The sequence below is a fragment of the Sceloporus undulatus genome, chromosome 1 (genome assembly GCF_019175285.1).
Source record: "Sceloporus undulatus isolate JIND9_A2432 ecotype Alabama chromosome 1, SceUnd_v1.1, whole genome shotgun sequence".
Lineage (NCBI taxonomy): Eukaryota > Metazoa > Chordata > Lepidosauria > Squamata > Phrynosomatidae > Sceloporus > Sceloporus undulatus.
In genome coordinates this window covers 167,610,770-167,635,656 of record NC_056522.1, presented here as the reverse complement: position 1 = coordinate 167,635,656, position 24,887 = coordinate 167,610,770, and the positions used below count along the sequence as shown (strand labels likewise).

Here is a 24,887-nt window from a genome sequence, read left to right as displayed (position 1 = left end):
CTCTGTAAGGGAGCCGTCGCAGCCAAACCGCGCGGCTCCGTTACGGAGCAAAAAAGAAGCTCCAAAATGGAGCTTCTTCTTGCGGCGCCCTAATGACGCCGTGAGGCGCCAGGGGCGCATTTGTGATGTCATTAGCGCCGCGACACGTTCGGACGCACAGCGTCCGATACGTAAAGATGGCGGCACCCGTATGAACAGGGCGCCGCCATCTTGTACGTATTCTATACGTACTAGGGTTAGGGGTGTGTGGAAGCACCGCCCCTTCCTAACCCTAGTACGTATAGAATACGTACTAAATGGCGGTCTGTAACCCGCCACTGGCTTCTGTGATTAAACTGGCTACGTTTGGTTCCACCTATGATTTGTTACTGCAAGAACCAACGAGATGCTTGAATGTCAGGCAATACCTCACCAAACTGTGCTTTCCAATACAACTTGCTTGGCTACAAAGGGCTGGCACCCTTACATAGCCTTGGTTTCTGTGTAAGTTACCTCCAGTATTAAACAGATGACAAAAAAGGCAAGCATGTCATCCAACAAGCAACACAAAAACTTCAGATACCAATTACTGAGTGCTCTAAACAACCACTTCAGCCCAATATGTATAACTCCACCAACATAAAACATATTTCCACAACTGAAAACACGAGAACTCATGAAGGAAGAGGTAGGGGAAGTTTTTAGGAGAACTGCTACCCCAAATGCCACTTAATTTTTATAAATTCCCTGCTTAAAATGTATTTCTTCCTCAGCAATGCCTATATACAAAATGCTATACAAGTGGCAGTAAAACCTGAAATGTAATTCATTCAAAAATACCTGACTGCAGAAGAGCAGCTTGTCATTCCCAGAGTCAAAATTAACTACTTAGCTGAATCTTGCAAACTTTAACCGTGGAGCTTTACTTTACACTGGGGAAAAGAAAACAACAACAACAACAACAACTCCTGCGTGCTAAACTTTCTGCTCATCTTGCATTTTCCTGTTTCTCTCAAATTTCTGGACAAAAGTGCCATGCATCGACTCAACATTTATTAAATCACAGTGATCACAGGGCTGCTCTGTGCCACATTCACATGTAGCATAATTGGAGCTGTGACATGTTCATTAGGAATTTAGGATTATAATAATAATAATAATAATAATAATAATATATTTATTTATCTATTTATTTTTAAAGAGGGAAGCCATGCACATTTTCAAGGGTTTTACAGGATGCTCAGAGCACCCACTTGCATTTAGACCAAACCAGATGCAGTGCAGGAGACACTGGAGCATCTCTGATGGTTTTTCTTTTGATTCAGCCATGAGGTGTGTGTATGTTTACATACATTTGGGAAGGCAGTGCTGAACTCTTTCCCCACTCATCATTTGCCGGCTAGAAATCACTCTCTCCCACAGCTGCTTTCCCACCCTTGTGATAGTGGCGGGAGAATGACACTCATGTTTCTTTCCCCCTGCAGTGAGAAAAACAAACGGGAGAGTTTATGACTGGAAAAATGGCCCACAGGGACACAGTTAAGTGCTCATTCCCCACAGGAGCACCGTAATACGTGGAGCATTATATTCAAAACAAAAACCATCAAGAGGCATTCCATCGCATCCCCCAAGTCCTTCTAGTTTGTCCTTTATCATCCTGCTTCTAAACAGGAGCGCCTTATATTCACCATACAGCCATATACAGTAATGTCTACATCTTTCTTACTTTATCCATGCAGCACCCACATATCTGTGGAACTATTTACATTAGTCCATATATCCTTGTAAAAAATCTTACTTCGTGTATGCCCAAATTTGTGCATATAAAATAGACACACTAATGTTCACTACTGTACCTATCTGCGGAAACCTGATTTCTGCTGTGGAGTTAGACAGCGTTATTTGCGGAACATAAAACTGCATGCGGTGAATTGTACCCATCTATGCAAAGACAACAAAGAGTGTTCTGGCTCCTTAAAGGCTAACTACTATACAGCAGCATACACTTTCCTGGGCCAGAGCCCATTTCCTCAGATGCACCCATCTGTGTGTTATCATCCAATTATCTGCCACTGAACACTCTAACTTTTGCAAGCTGCTTTCTGAAGCATGATTAAGAAGATCCACTGTTCTGTACACCTCTTGGGGTTAAAAAAAAAAAGAGGAGATTGTATTTCTTCAGTTACACCGCGTTTTTTATTTTTAGGCCTGGCCAGTTTTAGAGTCTTAGTACTGCTTCAGACATTAATTTTTCCTACTGTGAATTTTAAAGACATGAGTATAGAAGAAAGAATGAACGCACTTTTAATGACATTCAGAACTTCTCGCAAAGAATCAGATACAAGTCTGACCCATTGTAGGTGGTCTGCAAGATTTGTGTGAGTGGAGTGTGCGAAAAACTGAAATACTTTGTCTTTGGACATTATGCCTTTTCACAGAATTTCTCCCTCCTCTTACACTTTAAGAGTACAGTAAGGGACAAATAAGTCCTTAGGGTGAAACTACATCATTATGCATAGAACCAAAAGCTGTACTGCTATTATAACCATCTGACTTATAAAGACAATTTTGGGGGGGGGGTGTAAAAGAGATGATATGTATCAGCTGGTATGTAATAAAACCATTAACTTTGTATTAAAAAGATGCTCTCCGTGTTTCACATTCAGTGTGGAGCCCTCTTGAGTTGGCAGAAGGTTGACTTTCTGGGTTCGGGACTGCTGAGACTCAGTCTCTGCTTCACACCCTGAAATGTTGAGCACAGTGCTGCTCTGCCTACACTGTTCTTTGGAGAACTTGGTATGGAGATGCCTATGTTGAGATTTGGTTGTAGGGTGGGATGGGGCAGGTAGAACAGGTATATATACTGTGATCCTTTGCTCTAGAAAAGTGGGTTGCTTGTGCATTAAAGGGAGAGTCTTGAAAAATTACCAGATGAGGGAGCTGTAGTAACAACATTGTAAGCATTAGGTGAAGGTACTTAACATACAAAGTTTTATGCAAACAAAATTAATATTAAAACTGAATCTCTCCATAGTGCAATAGAATGTTTGTATTATAGAGATGAATCTAGGGCTGAGTTGATTAGCATTAGCAAACACCTGATGTAACTTTCAGGCCTTTTGTGGAACATGGGCTCTATGAATTAACAATTTCCACAGGCGGAAAAATAAGAACACTGATCAGAATTCATCTACATATTGGTACAATCTGACTAAAGAGAGCCACGATTTCCACAAGAGTAGGTAGTTATTGCGAGTGTCCATGTTTAATACTAAATTCTGAGGTCACCCAAGCGCTAGCATATATTTGGCCAACTGCAAGACTAAGAAATCTCCTCCAGAACTGGTAATTTCACTTAAATTGAATAGCCCAGAATCCCAGTGACAACAGCACTAACATATATCTGAAACGGTAAAAAACATATCAACATAGAATCCAGATTAAAAATTTGTTGCTCCAAATGGAAGCACTTTAAGATTATGCTACAGTTGTCTATAAGTTTTACACTAACATTAATAACAATGACCAATAGAGTCACTATTTATGAAACTTTTCACCTGAAGTGCTGTTCAAGAAAGTAAGATCTGTCATTTAATTTAAAATTATTTCAAACCATTGTATGCATTAAAAATTGTTTTTAAACTACAAATCTTACTATAATTATAAATCATAGTAGTAGAATCCAAAATGTGTTAGAAATTTTGAACTACTGAAGCAAAGGGGCAGTTACCTCCACAATCCTCTTTCTGTTGAAAGAGGAAATGATAGTGAAGTAGATATTTAAAGATAAAATCTAGCTAATGGAATTATAATATGAAACACTAATGGCCAAATTTTTGGTCCTTTACATGTGCATTCTCAAGAAGTTACATCTGAAACAAGTAAATATGAATCTACAGGTCAATTAGTTAATAAATATCACTAGCAAATTCTGCCTGACATTTATTATATTTGTATTTAATTTTCTTAATCACTTTGAACATGCAAAAGGAAACTTGTAGGCCCCAGACCTAATGCTACATTATGCTGCTAAATATTAGTTTGGTAGGAAACATCTCTAAGATCTCATGTAACATAAGGAAAACAATCTACAAAATAAAACATGATTGTGATTGAATATATAAGGGATACCATGAACATAGTCATAATAAAAATGGACTTTCTGTTTACATGAAATTCCTGAACAACAATGTTCCTAATATTTCCATAAAATTCAGTTTAAAGAAAGATGTCATTTGATTTCCTAGGCATCTCTGAAATGTGCATAGATATAGATGTAAAATTCATGCCAACTTGCACACAGTGTTGTCAACTGACCACATTTTCTCCAGCCAATCCAGTCCAGAGGGGTGTGTGTGTGGATTCCAGTCAGTCAGACAAATGAGGAGAAAGTCACTTTTCCTGCTTACATTCATTATTATTAAACAAATGGTTTGTGCATATGTGCACAAGCAGACTTGGGAGGAAGAAAGGGGACTGTGCATGTCCATGAAGTCTCAGTCTGTGGACAAGGAATATGTGATGACTGTGGTGCCTATTGGTGTCACTGTCCCAAGGCAGAAAAGTGACTGCCTAGCTCACTAGGAGCCAGTAGATGTGTTGTGCTTGTGCCCCACAAAGTGCATAATGAACAGCATTAATGAAATGGGTAAACATTACCTGGTAGTTAAAACTGTAACATGGGTAAATGATTTCCAAGTGCTTAATCCCATCTATATTACAAGATGGTTTGGACCAAATTCATCTGTCTTTTTTTCACTATGCTCATTTTGTTGGATAATCAGCACTTCATGTAGTCCAGTTCCTGATTTTTAAGTAGAGTCCCAGTTGTTGTCCAGATTTTGGGAAGCATTTATGTAGCCTGACAACAAGATTAAGAAATATCATCTGGTGATAGGGACAGAAACACAAAGGCAACACCTAGTGAAGAGGGTTTTCTTATGGGCTACACGCCGCAGTCTGCCCTAGGTACAAGTTTTATTATTTCAGCAGTTGGCTATGTTAACATCACAGTTCAGTAGCAGCCAATAATCAGGAGGGGCAGTTACTGTGTATTATATGGTGAAAAACAGGAAAGAGTCTGCTATCAGTAAGGCATGTTTACAGTGCCCACCACAGACTACTTTTGGAGAAAGGAAGAAAGATTTAGCTCTCTAGATAATCCCTATTGTGATTTCTTATTGATAATAATTTAATTACCTCTTAATTTGCACATACGCTCAAGGGGCATAATCATTTTAGTTAATATGTTGTGTTTCACAAAAAGATGCAAGTACAGCTAATGAAGGAAAAGGAATGAAGTGGGTGATTTAAGAAACTGTGATGTGGTTAAACAACTGCTGTTTGCTTTGGAAAATCTATTTCTCCTTCTTATGCTCCACACAATCTCAGCTCAAGAAGAATCTCCATATGGTTCTAATCTATGCCTAAAACTATGTTTGTCAAGCAATTTTCATTTCTAATTGCAATCAAATTCCAACTGGACACATGAAAAATTTATGGCTCATGTAAAATGTTGGGAGAATTTTCTTTAATTGTTGGGGTAGGTAGAAAACCTGTAGTGGACACATACAGTGAAACAAAGCACACTGACTCATGCATTTCCAAACTGGGGAAGGAATTTGGAATAATATGCAAGATGATGTTTGTTTCCAAATTTAGTTTACTATTCTATACAACAAACACACTTGCAGTACTGTGCAAACACTAGCAAAGATCTAGAACTAAAGTCTACACTGGCCTGAGATTGTCTACCTCTGTTTGGCTCATACTAAAGTTCAACAACCCCTTCCAGCACCTTATGGTTTTTAAACTACTTTGAGCAAACCACACATAAAAATGCTGAGCCATCTCAAAGGGTTCAGTAATATTGGATGTATACTACTGGCGCTTAAGATGAATGTTAACATCTTAATGTACACACTCCAGTGAGAAGGGGAGGAAGCAAAGTGCGAATACAGATAAGAATTAAAAAAAACATATGATAATAAAAATCATTACATCCATCAAATTATCTCCATGTCTCTACCATCACATTGATACCAACAACTTAAAGATGAACTTCCCTTCTTTCCAAAAGAATGCTAAGATGTGGATGGACATCTGAAGAGTCTCGGCAGCAGCCCCTGAAGAGATATGTATCCAGACAGTTTAAATCACCTGACAATATTAAAGCACTGGCACTGACAGTTGGTCAAGGAAACTGTGCTAGTCCAAACAATAATACCAATGCTTTAGTTAAAACGAAAGACTGATACTCTGGGCTTGGGAAATCTAACACATTTTCTATGACACACAGTTATTGACGATACCACCATCTTAAATCGACTGCTTCAAAATCAAAAACAAAAATACAATGGAAATTACAAATATTCCATTACAATGGAAATATGTACTGACATGTCATTTAAAAGAGTGTTGTTATCATCCTTACGCTACAGCATTTAATGTGTTATGCTACATTTATTAAAGTGACCATTAAAAATATTGAGGGAAAGTGTGCTGTAGTTAAACAGGTTAGTGTTGAAAAAACTTTTCAGTCTGGGACATAATTTCCAAAATGGTGCTACAAAAGGGAAGATGCCTTGTTTTTCACAAGAACCTTTGAGCTACTGTCTCACTGAGTCAGGCTGCAGCATTTTCACTGAGGCCACGGCCAAGAGTACCCCAAATGAAGTCAACAGAGAAGGTACTCACTCTTTGTACCTTTAACATGCATTTCCTCTCACCTTATTTTAGTAGCCTGCTAGGATGAAAGAGCCAAAACAATAACTTGACCAATAAGACTTCATATTACTTTCCCAAAGAGGGGAAATTCTGCTACCCCAACTGCTGATGAACATGTCAGCTAGATTATTAATGGATAAAAGGAAGACATGGTCCATGACATGGGCTTGTATCCTAGAAGTAGTATTAAGGAAGCTATATTAAAACAGCTGCCTACCGTCAAAGTCACTGACATACACTCATGCTGTGTAATTCGTATAACAAAGATAGGGCTCTTCTATTTCCTTCACATGCTCACACAGTCAGATATATAGAAACAGAAAACTAAGGGAATAAAGCAGTAGTCTGTGCCCTTCAGGCTCCTCTGACTTTGTCTAGGAGGGCTGGTGGTGACAAGTGGCCCACATTTGCCTCAGATCACTAAAGTATATTGCAAAAGACGTTCTTCCTGTTTCTTCAACATATATTTAATTCCACATGTTATTTTCCCCCAACTACAATCGCCCCTCTGTTTTCATGGGGGATCTGTTGTAGACACCTCCCCCCCATGAAAATGGAAACTCACATATATTCAAGCCCCATTGGGCTGAATGGCTGCGTGCCACAGCAGCGCCCCATTTTAGCCAATGGGGCTCACCCCTCCGTGAATAATCAAGACTGCGGACTTCAAGTCCGTGAAAATGGAGGGGCGACTGTACTATTTCTAGGAAATGTAACAGTCCCAAAGAAGCACAATATGGAGCTATTAAAAGCAGGCAAATGAACACTCATATTGTTATGTATATTCACCAATTTGAAAGGTTTCTTCATTCATTAATTGAGCCCAGTTTTCACTAATGTGCATTCTCCACAATGTACAACTCAAAATGTATTTCTGCAATTCCTCTTGCAATTCAAAATCATAGAATCACCCCAGAAAGAGACACAAACAAGAGACAGGTCGGTGTTACCAAAATTATTATCTAAAATTACATGTAAAACTCCTCCCAGATGTCAGCTCAATCTATAAGATTAATTTTGGAGCACAAGAAATCATGTTCATTTAAAGAGGATACATCAAGCTAAGAATTCATTATTTTGAGGGGGGGGGGAGAGTGCCCTGATTTTTGCATACTCTGCTCATGACTCCAGTCATTCTCCACAACAGCATCATGAAACACACAGTGAAAGATGTTTGTGCTTCTGGAAGACAATGACATGTCCTTCCAAACCATATTTCTTTGTAGCTTTTCTGTGCCAACATCTTGATCAAATACATTTTTTAATCAAAGGAATAAAAATCTATTTATTTGCTGGGAATGTTTTCAAGGACTAGTACTATAATCTGTGATCCCTTAGATCCTATCTGCACATTATTTCACATCAATTATAGTTTATAAATTAATAAAGAAGTACTTGTCATATTGAAAAAAATCAATGCATACTTACAAACATTAAAAAAATTCTAATTGATTTTTACACACATGTAACCTAAAGATACAATACAAAATCAGTATAACTTAGGTAATGAATGACCCAAACTCAACACATTTACCTTGGCAAAACTGACACAATGCATTTCTTATGACTGAAAAAATTAGCCTTTTGTGTATTTATTCTAATGAATGTACTTGAAATATTTTTCCATAGACCACTATTCATTATTCCATTTCCCCCCATCTCATAGCTATTCTTATTTATTTTTTCCATTTTGTTTTTACACCAAGGAGACTGCAGTCAAATAATACTCAGCAACTGATTTCCTCTCTTTGGACTGAAAAATTAAACAGATACTAAATTATGACAGTGAATTTAGAAAGGAGGGCTCCAAGGGCTTGAAAGAACATGTCTGAGATAATATGATGCTTCTAAGAATATTGCAATCACATCCAAGCAATCACCGAAGCGTGCCATGTAACTACCTCCTCAGCTAATATGCTTTTTTCTCCGTGATGACTAATCATGTTCTATTAAACAGCAGTAATGCTGGAAGAACTCAACTATACAAGTGTAATGAAGCCAGTATTCTCCCTGGACAGATTAGCTACAACTGATTTGACACATACCATCATAGGAGCTTCAAACCTGACAAACTCTGTGCTTGCCTCTGATTTATGCCGTCAAGCTCTTCAGAAAAGAGAATGAAATCCAAATGTTCTGTTTGGTAGAGGTGAAATGTACTAATGCGCTTAACTGTCAGTAAAGGAAAGTTACTATGCCTTCTCTTCTTCCTCCTGTTGTTTCCCTCCAGTAACTCTCACGTAATACTTGTAAGAGCCCTGTCTAGAGACATCCAGCCAAATGGTCCCATGTCATGGGCTATCATTAGTGAATCCATGACCTCTCTTTGTCTTCCCCTCCCTTTTACAATTTCATCACTCAAGATCTTTTTATTAAAACAAATGGTTTCTGCAGCCTTCTTTTCTCCTTCTTGTCTCTTTACAATATCCTGGCAATTTTTCCCTGTGGAGAAAGTGAGAACTAAGGAGAAAAGGAGAAGGGATATTTTATAAAGTCAGCTGTCAAATTAATGCATAACATGAGACTGTAGATGCTAGTAATGGCAGAAAACAAGAACCAAATTCTTCAAATGATGGTCGGCATTCTCGTACTGCTGTTGTTCCTGTTAGTGTTCTTCCTGGATAAATTGGGAGTAGCCATAAGAACAAAGCGCTCATCTGGACAACCATATTGCAGGAGAACGTCAATGCATTCTTGACTTGTTGCTTGCCTGGCATAGGCTAATGCACTGTTTCCATGGGCATCACGGGCCATAACGTCAACACCATACTGTGGGGGGAAAATACACATTTCAAGGTTTCCAGTCACCTCTGAACAGTAGCAGATGGAAAAGACTAAGAAAAACAGATCTCTGATTGCTTTATGGAACAAAACATACATTTCCTACTCTGGGATTTTAAATCTAAGCAGCTTCTTGTTATGCATCCAGGCTAGCATTATTTTCTCCTTACAGCCAGTCCAAGCAAGCTTCCAGAAGAGTGATCCAATATGCTCCAAAATGTAACACACACTGATTTAAATTTATAATCTACTTTTGCACTACTTTTGAGGTGCCAGCATCTATAAGACAATTTACACAAATTGTGGCACGTGATAAACATATCAGGAAGTGTTGAGTTAGACCTGGCTTGCAGTATAGATAAAAACAGATTCAACCATTTAGACTCTCTACTCAACCAAACACCTATGCTGTCACAGAACAGGTCAGGCAATACAATAACAACAATTTAAACATTCGGTCTAAGATGATTATCCTGAATCAGGAATGCAGGAAGTACCTACCCAAATTAAGAGCTGCACCAACACAACATTTCCTTTCCTACAAGCCAAGTGTAACGCTGAACGTCCATCTCCGTCTCCACAGGTTTCATTCACTTCTTCTCGTGTCCCATGTGCAAGAAGCAGGATGACAGTTCGCAAATCTTCTTCAGCAGTTGCTCTTAGCAAGTGTTGGCCTAAGGAAAGCTCTAAGCATTGCAATGGAGCAAGGAAAAGCTTCTGTTCATATTTTGCGCGGATCCACTGCTCTTTTTCTTCCCTAGGAAAGAAAAAATATATATAATTCAGTATCAGTTTATCCAAATCCTGTAGGCCATCCTCATTATTGTTGAACTTAGTTTTCTAAGGTAGGAAGATAATCTGACAGCTCAGATGAAATTAACATTTTTAATATTAGCATTTAAAAATTCAGATTTCAAGTACCTCTGTTTTTATTTCATCAGACATACCACTATTCATTTAAATAAAAAATGACAGGGGCAAAGAGCTTTATTTTAAGGGTGAACACTACTTGCCCCACCTTTCCAGGATATTTTAGTAGGAAAGATGGTGTTTATGATGCAGGTAAAGCACAACCCTAATACACACCACATGTTTTAGCAGAAGTCAACAGAAGCTGCCATCTCTGCATACAAGTGCGAAGAGCAAGTTATAGCTGATACATTTTGCATATTTCACAAATGCTCACACAAGTGTTTTGATCAAGTTAAGGAAATGCAACGTAGCAAGAAGAATCCATGTAACTGCAATCCACTTCACAGTCTGTATGTCAGTGATGTGAGTTTTATAGACAAAGCCCTAGACCTCTGCTGGTGCAATGGTACTGTACCACTCACTCACAGTTGCAAAAGGTTGTGAGTCTGATACCAGCCAGGGGCTCAGGGTCGACTCAACCTGGCATCCTTCCAAATTCACTAAAATGAGTACTCATCTTGTTGGTGGCAATTAGCTTACACATTGTAAACTGCTTAGGGCGTGCTTAAGTGCACTGATAAGCAATATAGAAAGGTACTTGTTCTTGCTATAATTTTCATTGTTTTAAATAATGTTATCTGATTTAGCACATTTGGTTTAAATAATGTATTCAAAGCTTTTTGTGGAAATTATTTTTTGGAAATATTTGTAACAGAAGAGCACATGAACTCTTTTTAAAATTATACTTACCTGTGTACTTGGCATATCTGATATCAACAGTGCCCTTGCCTATCATTCCCCTTTGCTACTTTACCTGGTTCTACTTGTTGTGACTTGGACTATTTATAAATGATTCTGCTGATTTCCTTGAACCAGACTAGGACATTGCTTAAGCATGTTCAGTGTTATGAACTCCTTTTTATTCCCTGTTTCTACTTTCTAACAACGCTTGATTCCAGTCCCTCCAAATAACTGCAGAACTCCTTTCTGCACAGCACTCTGCTATGTTCACCCATGAGTCTCCTGGAGTCTACTAGAAGCACGGCTGGTTCCTTGTGATCTTGTTCTGGCATTAGCCGTTACCATGGGCATCTTGTTGCTTGGGTTACACTGCTACCTTGTCTATCCAGACAGATTCCTTCAAAAGCACCATTTTTCACATTCAGGTGACCTCCACTTCAGTGGTGTCACCCAACCACTCTTAGTGTTTGGCTACCTGCTAGGCTGTTCAGAGGGCTTTCATTCTATGCCTACAGGCATAATCCAGGGGTTGCAGAACCTTGGGAGCTATTTGCTACTTACTGGATTGTGGATAAGCTTAGTAGTTTACCTTTTCCAAGCAAAGGGCAACCAAGGGCAAAATGAATAAGGCAATGCTGAACTGGGCATCTCAAAATAGAAACAAGCGATCACTTTCCATTCCAGTGTCAGGTATCAGCTAACTAAAAGGACAGGTATACCGTATTTGCTATTCATTTTTTCGAAGAGAAATATATATCTACTCTGATTTTCATTTTCCTAATGTGAGATTAATAGAATTGGAAAAGATACCCAAGGGCCATCCAGTCTTATCCCTGCCAGTGCAGGACATCTAGAGTTAGTGCATCCCTGATAGATGGCCATCCAATCTCTGTTTAAAAACTTTAAAAAAAAGGGAAGCCCACCACCTTTAGAGGCCGTGTGTTCCACTGTCAGGCAGCTCTCACCATCAGGAAAGTTCTTCCTAATAGTTAATCAGAATATTTTTTTCTTGTGATTTGAATCCATTGGTTGAGGTTCTATCCTCTGGAGCAGTAGAAGACAATTTCATTCCATTTTCCATCTCTCAACTCTTTAGTATTTAAAGAAAAGGATCATATCATCTTTCAGTATTTTGTTCTCCTGGCTAAACATACTCAACTCACTCAACTGTATTTCCCAGCACTTCATTTCCATAACCTTTATCAGCCACTGAGAAGTTTCTCTCCTGTGCACCCACCAGATGCACTTGTGATGGTGTTAGGACAGAATCATAGGACAGAACAGAGTTGGAAGATACCACAAGGGCCATCCAGTCCAACCCTCTGTCATGCAGGAAATCTCAATCAAAGCATCCCCCACAGATGGATAGAAAGAAGAGCCTCCCCAGAATGTGTCAAGATACAGGCAAACCTATATGAGGAGATACAGTCTTTCAGAGTGACTATTTAATGCTCTGTTCTAGAACCTTTCCTAGTATTGATGTCAAAGTGATGAGTTACAATCATCTGAGTCCCCCCTCCCCTGCCAAAAAAACAAAACCAAAACAAAACAAAAAAACTTTTGAAGGTGAGAACAATATAAGTCCATCTCCAGTCTTCAGGGACATCATCTGTTCTCAAAGGGTTTTCAAAGACTATATGCAGAGGATCTGACATTACATCTGCAAATTCCTCTAGTCCATTTGCAAGCAGGTCATCTGACCCCAGAGACTAGAATTCATTTAAATTAACCAGGTGTTCTCTATTACCTCTGTATATATTTTGGGTTGCATAATTTATTCTATTTTCACTACACTGAACATTGTTTTCTTTTTGGGAAAAAACAAAGGCAAAACAGGTGTTGATCACATTTGCTTTCTCTTTGTCACCCATCAGTATTTCATCATCTTTCCACACAGTGTACATATCACTTCTTTGTTCCTCCTTTTTCTCTGAACACACCCCTCCTTTTATTATTATATTATTTTAAAACGCTCACTCTGAGCTTTCATTCCTTTAACTTCTCCTTACAAATACTGGCTAATCATCTGTACTCTTCCTTGCTGATTTGCCCCTTCTTCCATTTCTACTACTTTTAAATCTCAGCTAACCTGAAAGTTCCTTACATATCCCCTCTGTTTAATTTTGGTGGCTCTCACTTTACTTTCTCAATGGAATTGTTTGTGCTTTTGATATCTTGTTCTTTAAAAGTTTCATCCATCGTGAAATCCCCTGGAGTGTTTTTGGCTCTCTGATTTCATCCAGTATTTTCTTAAGCTTATTAAAACCAGTTTTAAAAAGCTGTGTTAATTATTTTAGAGAGCAATAACATAAAATTCAGTCTCCTGCATAACACATTCTCTGTCTCTCTCATATATATATATATATATATAGTTGCAAGATTTCTGAGAAAATCAGTTGTGTTAAGTTTGACAGTGCAGCCAGGGTTCTTGGACACAAGCAACTCTTTTCACAAGATTATAAATAAAAACCAGGAGATGGAGAAGAACCTTTACACTATCAGGTATGAAGATCCTCCAAGTATCTACTTTGTCAGATGTATAAAAATCAAAAGAATTAGGCAGAGTCCTAACATATGCAAGAGAGACTGTGTGCAAAATGTATGCGTGGTACAATCCTTCATTTTCTTTGGAAGCTGAATTCAACATTTATGGCAAGTTAGGATTCAATTTAAAAAGTTGCACTGAGTAGCTAAACTCTTCATGGGTTTCTCATATAAATCTATGCTACACAGTGGAGCAGTTCTACAACAGCAATCTAAATGATCTCTTGCTGGAAGTAACTGTGAAAATTTAGTAATGTAAGAGAAGGGGATGCAAGGAAACCGTATAATCACAAAGGTTGATCCCAAGTAAATTTACTTTTGGAGACACTGTAGTTCATTGTGGTAATCTCTTTAAATAGAAAGCCACTTCAGTACTAAGCAAGGAAGTGTGGTAATGTTTTGGGTTTACTTCTTTAAGTACAAAAAGAAATGGTCTTCTGAGATTTTGCAGCAATGCTTATCCTGTTCCTAGTAATGTAGTGTCAGGTTTGCTTTAATCTGTTCTCAAACGCTTAAGTAAACAGGTTCTTTACAAAGTAAATCTGGATTAGTTTTGCATCACTTCTTGGTGAGTAAGGGGTGACCTTGCCATAACCTCACTGCATACTTTCATGCAAATCTTTCTACAACTGTGTTTTCCCAAAGTAATGGGTTTACAATACAGAAGGTTTTCCCCTCTCCACATCTACATATCCAAATTCTCTCATATACAAGGAACTGATCCAGCTTCAGAGAGCATGAAAAACTTTGAGCTTATGAGCCATTTTAGTACATTTACAATGCCTAGGCTGTAAACAAGCAAAATATAAACAGAAAATGTATAAGAGATAACTAGAATAGTAATGTGTTGTTGTGTGCCATTGAATCACTTCCAGCTTATGGTGATAGTTTTCTTGGCAAATTTGTTCAAAAGGGCCTTTGCCTTCCTCTGAGGTTGAGAGAGTGTGACTTTGCCCAAGGGGCTTCTATGGCCAAGTGGGGATTCAAACCTTGCTCTCCAGAGTTGTAGTCCGACACTTAAACTAGTACACCACATCTTAGATAAATATCTAAACAGGAAAACCAACTGTATTAGGAAAATGAAAAATAATTAGTTAAATGCTTTGCTTTATATTATCTGATATCTTAGAAAATATCAGGTGTCTTAGAATGTGAAAAAATGAAAATTGGTAGATTTTGCAAGCTGAAAGGGATAGGCTAAGTCAAAATGACATTAAAACAAAACATTTCAAAATGAAGGATATAACAAAGACATAAGCTTGGAATTAGTCCCGGGACATTTATTAAAAGTTTACTGTTTTAACTCTACTTTTAAAGGCCATATTTTAAATAACTTAAAGCAGCTCTTGATCACCTCATAAATGTGAAGAACTCCCCCCCCCCCAAAAATGCAAAAAACCCTCTGAACTAACCCCCCTACTGTAGCAATAATAAAACAGCAGATTAAAAAGGGAATTGTCCCTTGTCAAAACAGAAGAAAGCTGCAGTAGTCCCTTCCAAAATCACTGTCTTGATGAAATGACAAAACGTATGAAAAAGAAGGCAGTCATTCTGTATTCAGGTCCCATGCCATTTAGGATTTCAAAGGGGAAAATGTCAGTGTTTTGAACTGAAATAAGAGAGAAACAATGTAGATTGAACAGTACTGGAGTTATAAGCTTAATGCAGACATACTTCTGTCAAAGTTTGGTGGAAACAGTTTGGACCAACTGAATTTTGCAGACTTATCCCAAGACTCTGTTACCATAATTGATGGTAGAGATCCATGAACGCCCTGGTCTATTAGTAATGGGTGTAAAAGGAAGAGTATATTGTTAAACCTCATTGTTTCATGGAAGAAAGTACAGGATAAAGGTACAACATTTTTGTCACACAAAAGCACACCGAATGCTTAGCTTTGGCCTAAAGACCTGGAGATACTAAAAGTCTGACTATATTTATTATTTTGAAAATTTCATATCCCTTGAAATCTATAATAAGTTCTAGGGGGTTCATTATTTTAATTGACTTTTCCCAATAAGGAATCCTGGGTGGCCCTCAAAAAAAAATTAAAACAATTAATTTTATGCTATTAAGAAGAGCACTATTTTAAAAAAGCTTAAGATGCATTTAGAACATAACAATGAGGATTAAAGTACAGTGCACCCCTCAATTAAAATGCAGCAACCATTTCCGCTTCCTGGCAGAAGGGGAACAGAGAACAGACCAGCATAGCCTCCTACAGGAGAAATCATTGGGAAAAGCCATCAAAAGTGCCTACCCCATGTTAACTCCACTAACCCTTATCCCCATACCAGACAACAAAACAATCTGACAACACATCACCACACCCGAGTGTATGGCCCTGCTGTACATTGTGTGCCATTTTAGCACTCTTGATGGGAAGAAAATGAGACCCAAATTCTCTCATAAGTAAAATAAGCAAACAATCAGTTCTCGAGTTGCTCAGAAAACACAGCTATAATGGGTATGGGACATCTTTGCAGAAACAGCCCTTAAGCAGATTCCAGAAAACAAAAGGTATATTCCAGTATTAGGTGCACAATCTTACTTATTGTCCAGAAATTTTGCACAAGGTCCAATGAGGAACCCTCTGCCAAACTAGAATATAGTAATGTCTGTACTCTTATTTTCATGTAAGATTAAGGTGAAAATGCTCAGATCTCAGCTCCACAAATGCATGCAGTTAACTGAAGAACCGACTGATTACACCTAAGAGTCTGCGTTGAATATGACACCTTACAGAAATAGATTTTTCCTTTCACATCTATTACTAACAGACCAGTCCATTCAACCTAAATTATCTGAGGCTGTATTTGATTCATTGTGTGTCTTCAAATTGTTTCTGACTTCCAGCAACCCTAATGCAACCTTATCACAGGGTTTTCTTGGCTGAATTTATTATAGAGGGTTTGACTTTGCCTTCTGCTGAGATTATGAGTATGTGACTTGCCCAAGGTCACCCTGTGGGTTTCTATGGCCAGGCAGTGATTTGAACTCTGGTCTATCAGTGTGCTAGTGCACCATGCTGGCTCTCTTTTGACTGAAGTTAAAGTCTTAGAGTTTCCTAGAAGAGAGCTCATTTAGGGGCAAAACAGACCGCCCCAAAGAAGCGGCTCCGTGCTGCCCCTTTCAGTGTGGGATTGGGGCTGTGGCAACCATATGCTGCGGCCCCAATCTGGTGCTTTGCTGGCTCTAAAAGAAACAGCAAAATACCGCTCTTTTTAAAGCTGGCAAAAAAGTACTCTTGCTGCGGTGATGGTACATTCCAGCGCTCCTTTTGGCGTGCGTCATCTGAACGCCGTGCCAAAGTAGCGCTGTGTGGTTAGTTAGGTGGTGTGATGCCGACCGACATGTGTGCGTTGTCCAAACGCCATGTCCCCCACACCAGCGATTCAAGCCGGTCTGTTTAGCCCCTTAGTGTATCCAGTTCAAAGTTGAAATCATAGTAGATACAAACACCAATTGTGTGTCCAATGACTATCTCATGCTGGGACTCACAGCTTATCTCGCTTCGGATTTCTTTTTCCCAAAGGAAGGCCAGTCCAAGAGCAGAGTTGTCAGCATTAGATCACTTAAACTCATTCCAATCCCCTTGAGGACCACTGCTCACATACTCGGTTAGCTAATGAGCTAAAAAATGAATTATTAGAGCAGTCTGCAATAAGCAGAAAGGAGGAGGCACAGTGCTTCATTTTAGCCAGTGCTGACATACCTTTAAATAAATCAGTTGTATAAGAGTGAGGGAAAATGAGAGGAAAGAGCAACTAATCAGCAAAGAGACAATGAACCTCTCATTAGAAATGAAAGATAAATGCAACTGAACATATGTTACTAAATGTTTTCTGATTCCTTTTATGCACAACTTCTTCACTAATGCCACAGTTGCTGTAATCTCAGCAAACAAAATTAATGAAGAGTAAGTTTAACCTTTTTATTTTACCGTGATTCAGATTTTACAAATATGATTCCCTAGGACTGTAGAATGGGTAAAGACTAACATAGCAAAATGTTGAAATATGAATATTTCTGGATTTCTATTGATCTATTCTAATACAATCCTGGCAAGCATATATTGCCTTTCCAAGGCAATGGTATGATTAAGACTCTGCTTCAGGAAATTCAAAAGCATTCCCAAATGTTGTTCATCTGAACAGCACATATCCAAGTTGCATTACTTCAAATAAGTAACCATTAAGGCTAACAAGGAGAAATACAGTTAATTAGACCAGACCATATTTTTAAAAATCAAATCTCTTTTTCTTTCAACCTGTTACTATTAGACATTTAAAGCCTTGTTTATAACAAAGGCCTGATATAACTGGATGCAAATAATCATGCTGCCGCCTCCTCTATGCCAGAGAAGTGATGATGCATTAAAGCCTGACGAAACAGCACCATCAATTTCCTGGCTTTAATATGCATCTCTACCATCAATGAACGCTAAGTATCTTTTAATGCAAATAATAGAAACTGGGCCCTGTTTCCAATTCTGCATATGGGCTGCTCAAAAAACAGTACAAAAAATGTTTGTTTATTTAGCTCCTTGAAGATAACATCCAATTACTTAAATTACTGCTGCTATTTGCACCATATCACTGTCATCTGAAAGCAAATAAACCAGATAACACTAGCAGGGGGCGGAGGGCAACTGGAGGGAAGAAGAATGGTCAGGAGGCAAACAGCAAATATGGTTCAATCCTTTTGCTTCACAAACTTGACTGTGCGGTCATAGCATGATAGAGCATAAATATTCAGTTATTACTTTACTACTCTGAACACCTCAAAACATATTTCCAATCCAAAATTACATTTAAAAAAAAACCCACAGGATTTTGCATTAGTTCCCTTGACATCTATTCAGGTAAGCGCTGCTTTGAATTTCACTGCCTCTTTTAACTTTCCCTTCTGTCTTTTTTTGCTTCTGTCCTAAAGATCTGCTGAATTTTATCTTGTGATGGAAAACTCAAGCCCTTTTCATTCTGCAGCTGCCATCCTAATGGTAATGTCTGTTGAGATACTCAAAGATTTATGAGCATTTCCAGAGAAAACTTTCCCACACATGGTAAGTAGTCAGAGGCCTGAAACACACTGCAGAAATAAGCCGGTTTGAGACAGCTCAATGGAACTCTGGGAACTATAGTTTTGTGAGACCTTGATCTGGAGCTCTGGTGCTTCAATAAACTGCAATTCCCAGGATTTCCTAGCACTGAGCCAGAGCAATTAAAGCGGTCTCAAACTGGATTACTTCTGCCGTGTGTTTTGGCCCAGAGATACTTTTTCACACAGCAGGTGGAGGGAACCCATGACATCACAATGAGTGGTTTCACTCACATTCAGGAGGTGCAAACAATCACAGGTCTAGTCTGCACTGGAGAAATAATGCAGTTTGATAGCTTAGTGCTATGGAATCCTGGGATTTGTAGTTGTGGCACCAGAGCTCTCTGACAAAGAAGGCTAAATAGCTCAGAAAACGACAAATTCAGAATTCCACAGTTAAAGCAATGTCAAACTGCATTATTTCTACAGTGCAGATTAGACAACAATTTCCTGAAGAGGGGTACTTGTATGATATCACTATTTGAGTGAGTTTGTGTGTCACTCTGTATTTTGTAAGGCAACCATTTTAAAGTTTAACACAGGTATCCTGGTGTTGTATTAATCCACTCTTCTCTTCCATAACATTTAAGCATTTGTAATACAGTCGGCCCTCTGTATCCCTAGAGTCTTTATCCACGGATTAAAGCATTCACGGCTCAAAAATATATAGGAGGGTTACAAACCGCTGGAGAAGCGCCGCTGTCCCGCCGCCGCCACTTGCAGCGTCCGGGAGCCACAGCGGCCAAACTGTGGGGCTCCCGGACACTCTGAGGAAGGAGCGCGGAAATTGCGCTCCTTCCTGGGCCCCGGAAGTGGCACTGCAAAGTGCAAGGCGCACTTTTGCGGCGTCACTTCCGCCGCGACACGTCTAGACGCTATGTGTCCAAGACGTCAAAATGGTGGCGGCCGTGTGGAACGGCCTCCGCCATTTTGTGCACGCTCCGCGCGTACTTTATGGCGGTCTGTAACCCGCCATAAATTCCAAAAAGTAAACCTTTAATGGAACTTGAACATCCACGGATTTTGGTATCCATGGGTGATCCTGGAACCAAACCCCAGCAGGTACCAAGGACCCATAGTACAGTCCGTCCTCACCTTACGCGGGGGATCCGTTCCGGATCCCTCCGCGTAAGGCGAATTCCGCCTATGCTCGAGCACCATTGGAAACAATGGGGTTTGTGCGAGGTGGCGCGGTGCGCAACGGGCGTGTGCGCCCATTCAATTGAATGGGACGCACTGCCCCTTCCGCCTCGCGCACGCCCCGCAGCTTGAACGCGTATGCTCAAGGCTGCGTATGGCGCAGGCGCACTGTATTACTATTTTATACTTTTCCCTGGTTCTGAATGGGTGGGAGGCAACCTGCAGAATGCAGTTAGGTAGAGCTTCTGGTATGCTCTGCCCCAGTTTTCCCATGTTGCTGTGTGTGTATTGAGGTGGGTTTCCTCCATCTGCCCAAGCAGAGAAAGCAGAAACTATGAGTCTCTGTGCTTCCCAAAACTTCTCCTTGTTGTGCTTCCAGAGTGCCTCCATGTGTGTGGAGAGACAAAGAGAGACAGACAGACAAAAAGAGGAGGGAATGGGATGCTGCGAATAAATGTCATGAACATGTCTTGTAGGAGAATAGGGTTGGGTTGTGTGTGCATGGGTGTGAGTGAGCAGGTGGTGACAGAGCACTTGTCTATGGGAGCAAGTCTATGAGAATAAGCACTTGTCTATGAGAGAAAGTGTTGGGTGACTTGAACTGACCTGCTGGTGTTGACTATAGTGAAAATCTTGACGAGCACACAGTCTCCAACCTATTCCTTCTAAGGGAGTATGTCCCTTAAAGTGAAAAAGCTGCCTGCTCCTAATGTGATGTTCTTCCCTGAGAGTATGATTTATAGACTTTGGGCGAACATCTGAAACTAGACAGTGGCCCTCAGTGTTTAGGATAGCTGGAAACCCCCCCAGACATCTCACACATCAAACTGTGCAGCAGGGGGACTTTACAGCAACCACTGGTGAATCAGCATAGTATTTTTTTCTATGCATACCTGCTCACCCACCCTCTTACTTCTGGGTAAGCGGCACCCAAACATTTAAGCAAGACAGCAAATAGATAGCCACATTCAGTAAGGTTTAATATTGAATCTGTCGTTTACAAAGGTGCCCTTCTGGAATCCTAACATGTGTTAATCTAACAAATCAACCACACAAAATCTTATAATCTAGAATCTCTAGAATCACAGATTTTTTTTTTGTAATATTGATTAGTACAGTTGATTGTTCAAGGCAAATTAAATCTGAAAAAGTGTAGGAAGACCAAGAATTTCCTGGCTGGAAAACCTCACACAATAGTTTGGATACAATACATTATCTTTGTTTAGAGAGGCCACATCCAAAGACAATTTAGCCATGATAATGTCCAACCTCCGGTAGAAGAGGAACAAGGGGAGGAGAAGTGACTGAAATGACTGGGGGAGGAAGAGAGAGAAAGGGCTAGCAGCAAGGAATTTCCCAAACAGTCTTCCTGCCTCAAGCAAAGCAGGAACTGGAAGGGAGGCATGGAAGAAGAGCTGGGAACAATATGCTGAGTAAACAGAGCAGGCTTCCTCTCTCTCTGCAGGAGAAGCCCCTACCCTTTGGCAAAGTAAGTGCTTAGCAGTTGGCTGCTTCCTTCGCATGCATGCCTCCTCTCTTAGCCAGCGTTGCTAAGGGGAAAAGAAGCACGGGTCCTCTAGGGATACAACTCCCTAGCAAACAAGAAGGATACGGACAGCAAACAAAGGCCAAGGGAGCCTTACTCCCTAATTATTGAATGCTTGTAAGAAATTGACCACTGTCAATGGTGAATGCTGAAAAAGCCCAAGAATTTACGTGTTCTGAGAATGGCAGGGTAACAAAATAAATTTCTGGGTCAATACACTCTGTTTTCAAACTGGCAAGGTTTTCATGAGAATTAAGAACAGAAAATAACAGCTAATTAAATAAACTTATTACTGCCATCAGGTCATATTTTTCTTCACATACCGGTTCATGCCAAAGTAAACAAAAACATGCAAAGAAGAGGATGTTGAAATCCTCTACACTGAGATGGCATGCATACAGACCTGAAAGATTATGCCTCTTGGTATTACTAATAGTCAGACACTTGTAGTTGCAGCTTGTAGTTGCAGAATGAGTCTAAGGACCTTATCGGACACATCCCCCCCCATTATGGGCGCGGGAAGGGGACGCTCAGGGCCACGTGAGGCTGAGAAAAAAGCATTTTACCACACATCAAAGTGTCCTCAAAATGGCCCCATTCCATTGCCCGCCGCCAAGCCATTCCCATGCAGTGCTGAGGTGCGTCATTTTGCTTGGCCGGAAGACTTCTGTTCAAGCCAAAGGATGCACCTCAGCACTGAAAGGGAACAGCTTGGCGCCAGGCGATGGAATGGGGTCATTTTGAGGACACTTTGGTGTGCAGTAAAATGTGTTTTTTCTCGGCCTCGAGCGTCCCCTTCCCATGCCCATAACGGGGAAAAATGTGTTCGATAAGGTACTAAAAGTCATCTGATGCAACTGCTTGCACTTGAGAAAAAATACCGGACACACAGGTTTGGGACAGTGACAAAACTGTAAGGAACATAGAGGTAAACCTGATTGTTAGTGCCACGTAAAGTTGACCTAGTTTGTCAATGAATTTTACATAGGTGTTGACTTATAAAGTTCCCATTCCTAACTCTAGTTAGGGTCAAGAACTAGATTTAAGTGTTGTATCTATCTCATGCTCACAGGCCTAATACAGTAACAGTAATCGCAAATGGTGGGGTGGGAACTCCAGGGTAGGCGTGAAAGATGTTCGGGGGGGGGGCATGAAACTTGGAGGCCCTGATCTCTCCCCCTTCGCCTCTTCCCAAACTTTTATGTGCAATATTTACCCATGCATTGAGTTAAATATTGAATTTACTTAAATATAATTGTTATGATTGGAACAAAGTTATTTCCTTATAAAATGTTAAAATATGAGTATACACGAATGTACAAATGAAAATACACACTAAAAACCAAAATATTTTTATTAATATACTATGTCAAGTGATGTAAAGTCTGCATGTAGATGTAAAGGGAGGACAAAAAGGGTAAAAACATCTGAGTACTACTGCAGTAGGTAAAGCAAACATAAAAAGAAACAAGCAAGCAAACAAACAAACAGTTACAGTCAAATGGTTGAAGCAAGATTAAAGCTGGATGTGATGGCTTGTTCTCCTATATTTTGTTTCCTCTATACAGACCTAATTCCACATAAGAAAATTACATATGATCTTCTAGGCTGAGCAGTTTCAATTCCCATCAACTTCAGCAGGAAAGATTTAAGAATTTCAATCTTAAAATTAAGATTAATCTTTTCTATTTAACTTAACAAAATGCGAAAGTGCTTAACTTTAGCTAGATTGTGCTCCATATACTGCACAGTGTGCAACAAATTAAGGAATGTTCTTGATCGAGATGGGTGAATAATTCCCAGGTCCACCAAAGAATATTTTCTTCTAAGCTAACCTAAGGCCCAGAAAAAAACCCACCCCATTCTCAGGGGAAGTTTTCATAGTCTACAGGGCCTTAAATGTGAACATGGTGCTAAGGGAGAGCATCCAGAGAAGTCAGAACTCAGCTCCCAAAGGTTATCACTAGAGTTTGGGCTTCCTCTAGACTTCCAGATTTTGCTACTGCATCATCTTAGAGTCAATTCTATTTAATGGGAATTGACATTTGCTTGAAGGATTTCCCACAGGGAATCATTCTCCCTTCCATTTTCTCCTGCAGCAGCCTCATCAATGTAACGTAGCAAGGCATCAGTGTTAAATTGAATATGGGGAGAATTAAGAAACCGGACTGGCAAAATGGGAAGGAATTCCCTGTCTGAAGAGAACCCTTGTGATAAGAAGGATTTTAATCTTGCTGGAGAAAAATACTATGGGCTGTAAAGCTTATCTCTCTCTTACTGTGGGTTTTTATGATGTCCTGGAGTTTTCTACAGAGAATTTGCCCAACATGCTTAATATTTAGCTAGTTGTATCATCCATCATGTTTCAACTGTCTGGGTGGTAAAGGAGACGAGTTAATATATACAAGGCACAATTATAGTTAAATACACAGCACATGATGCTTTCAAACTGAAATGTGTCAAATTGGGTCATTCATGTTAAGGAACAACATTTTGAACTAAGTGATCTCTGCTGTGTTCTGGAAAAGTTATTCTGGCTTGAGAATGCCTCCAAGGGCCTGAAGAAATCCAGTTCCCAAGATTTATTTCCATAACAAACACTATGCCACTGATCCTTTTTGATTTTAGAAGCACTATGTTCCCTTTTCAATATAACCATAATTATTTACTGAAGCTACTTTAGAGATGAGTAATATAAAGAATACCTGACGTACCAGTTATGTTATAAGAACAGTTTCACGTATCATTTTCCTGCCTGCATAAATATGTACATAGTAACCTAAGCAGTCAAAAATGTGACACCTATGTAGTTAAACACATAAATCTCAATACACCCTTGCTAGGTGAAAGACAGACAGAGGTAGTCAAGTGAAATACTCCGACTCAGTGTAATGTGGCATATAACTGGGATGTACATCAGCAAAGTACTTTACACCAGTTCTTTCTGTGATGTAGCTATCACACTGCATTAAGAATACCATAACAGTCGCTGATGTGATCTGCTTTGGAACATATCGCATCATAAACATAAGAAAGAAAAGAAATGGAGCTTTTCCTCTGCTCATAATACTATAAAATGGATAAGTATCCCAACTACAATTGCACCAATGCCTTTTAAATAATGAGGCTGAAAATCTAGGTTCCACCCAGGAGCTAATAAACCTTGTGTGAATAATACCTTTTGAGATTTTTTTCCAATAAAAGTTTTGGGTTTCATGTTTAACAGCTGCCAAACTAGACAGGCTGCATTGGGCAAGTTAGAATAAACTAGAAATACAAAGCAAATGTTTTATGTTTCTAAAATTCATTTGAAATATCAGCAGAATTTATGGTATATACAACATGGAAATGAGCACGAAAAGTTGTATAGTAATATAATGGAGAATTCATGACTGCTAACTTGAAGACGGAAAGAGAG

General features: G+C 39.4%; 1 protein-coding gene across 1 annotated transcript in view; it reads right to left on the bottom strand.

The window, feature by feature from the left end:
* Window positions 1-204: 204 nt before the first annotated feature.
* The window catches only part of AGAP1 (ArfGAP with GTPase domain, ankyrin repeat and PH domain 1), a 383,533-nt gene continuing 358,850 nt past the window's right edge, over window positions 205-24,887 (bottom strand). The window contains 2 exon segments of the mRNA XM_042467277.1: window positions 205-9,474; window positions 9,988-10,243. Coding sequence (XP_042323211.1) covers window positions 9,271-9,474; window positions 9,988-10,243 — 460 coding nt within the window. The 3' untranslated portion in view covers window positions 205-9,270.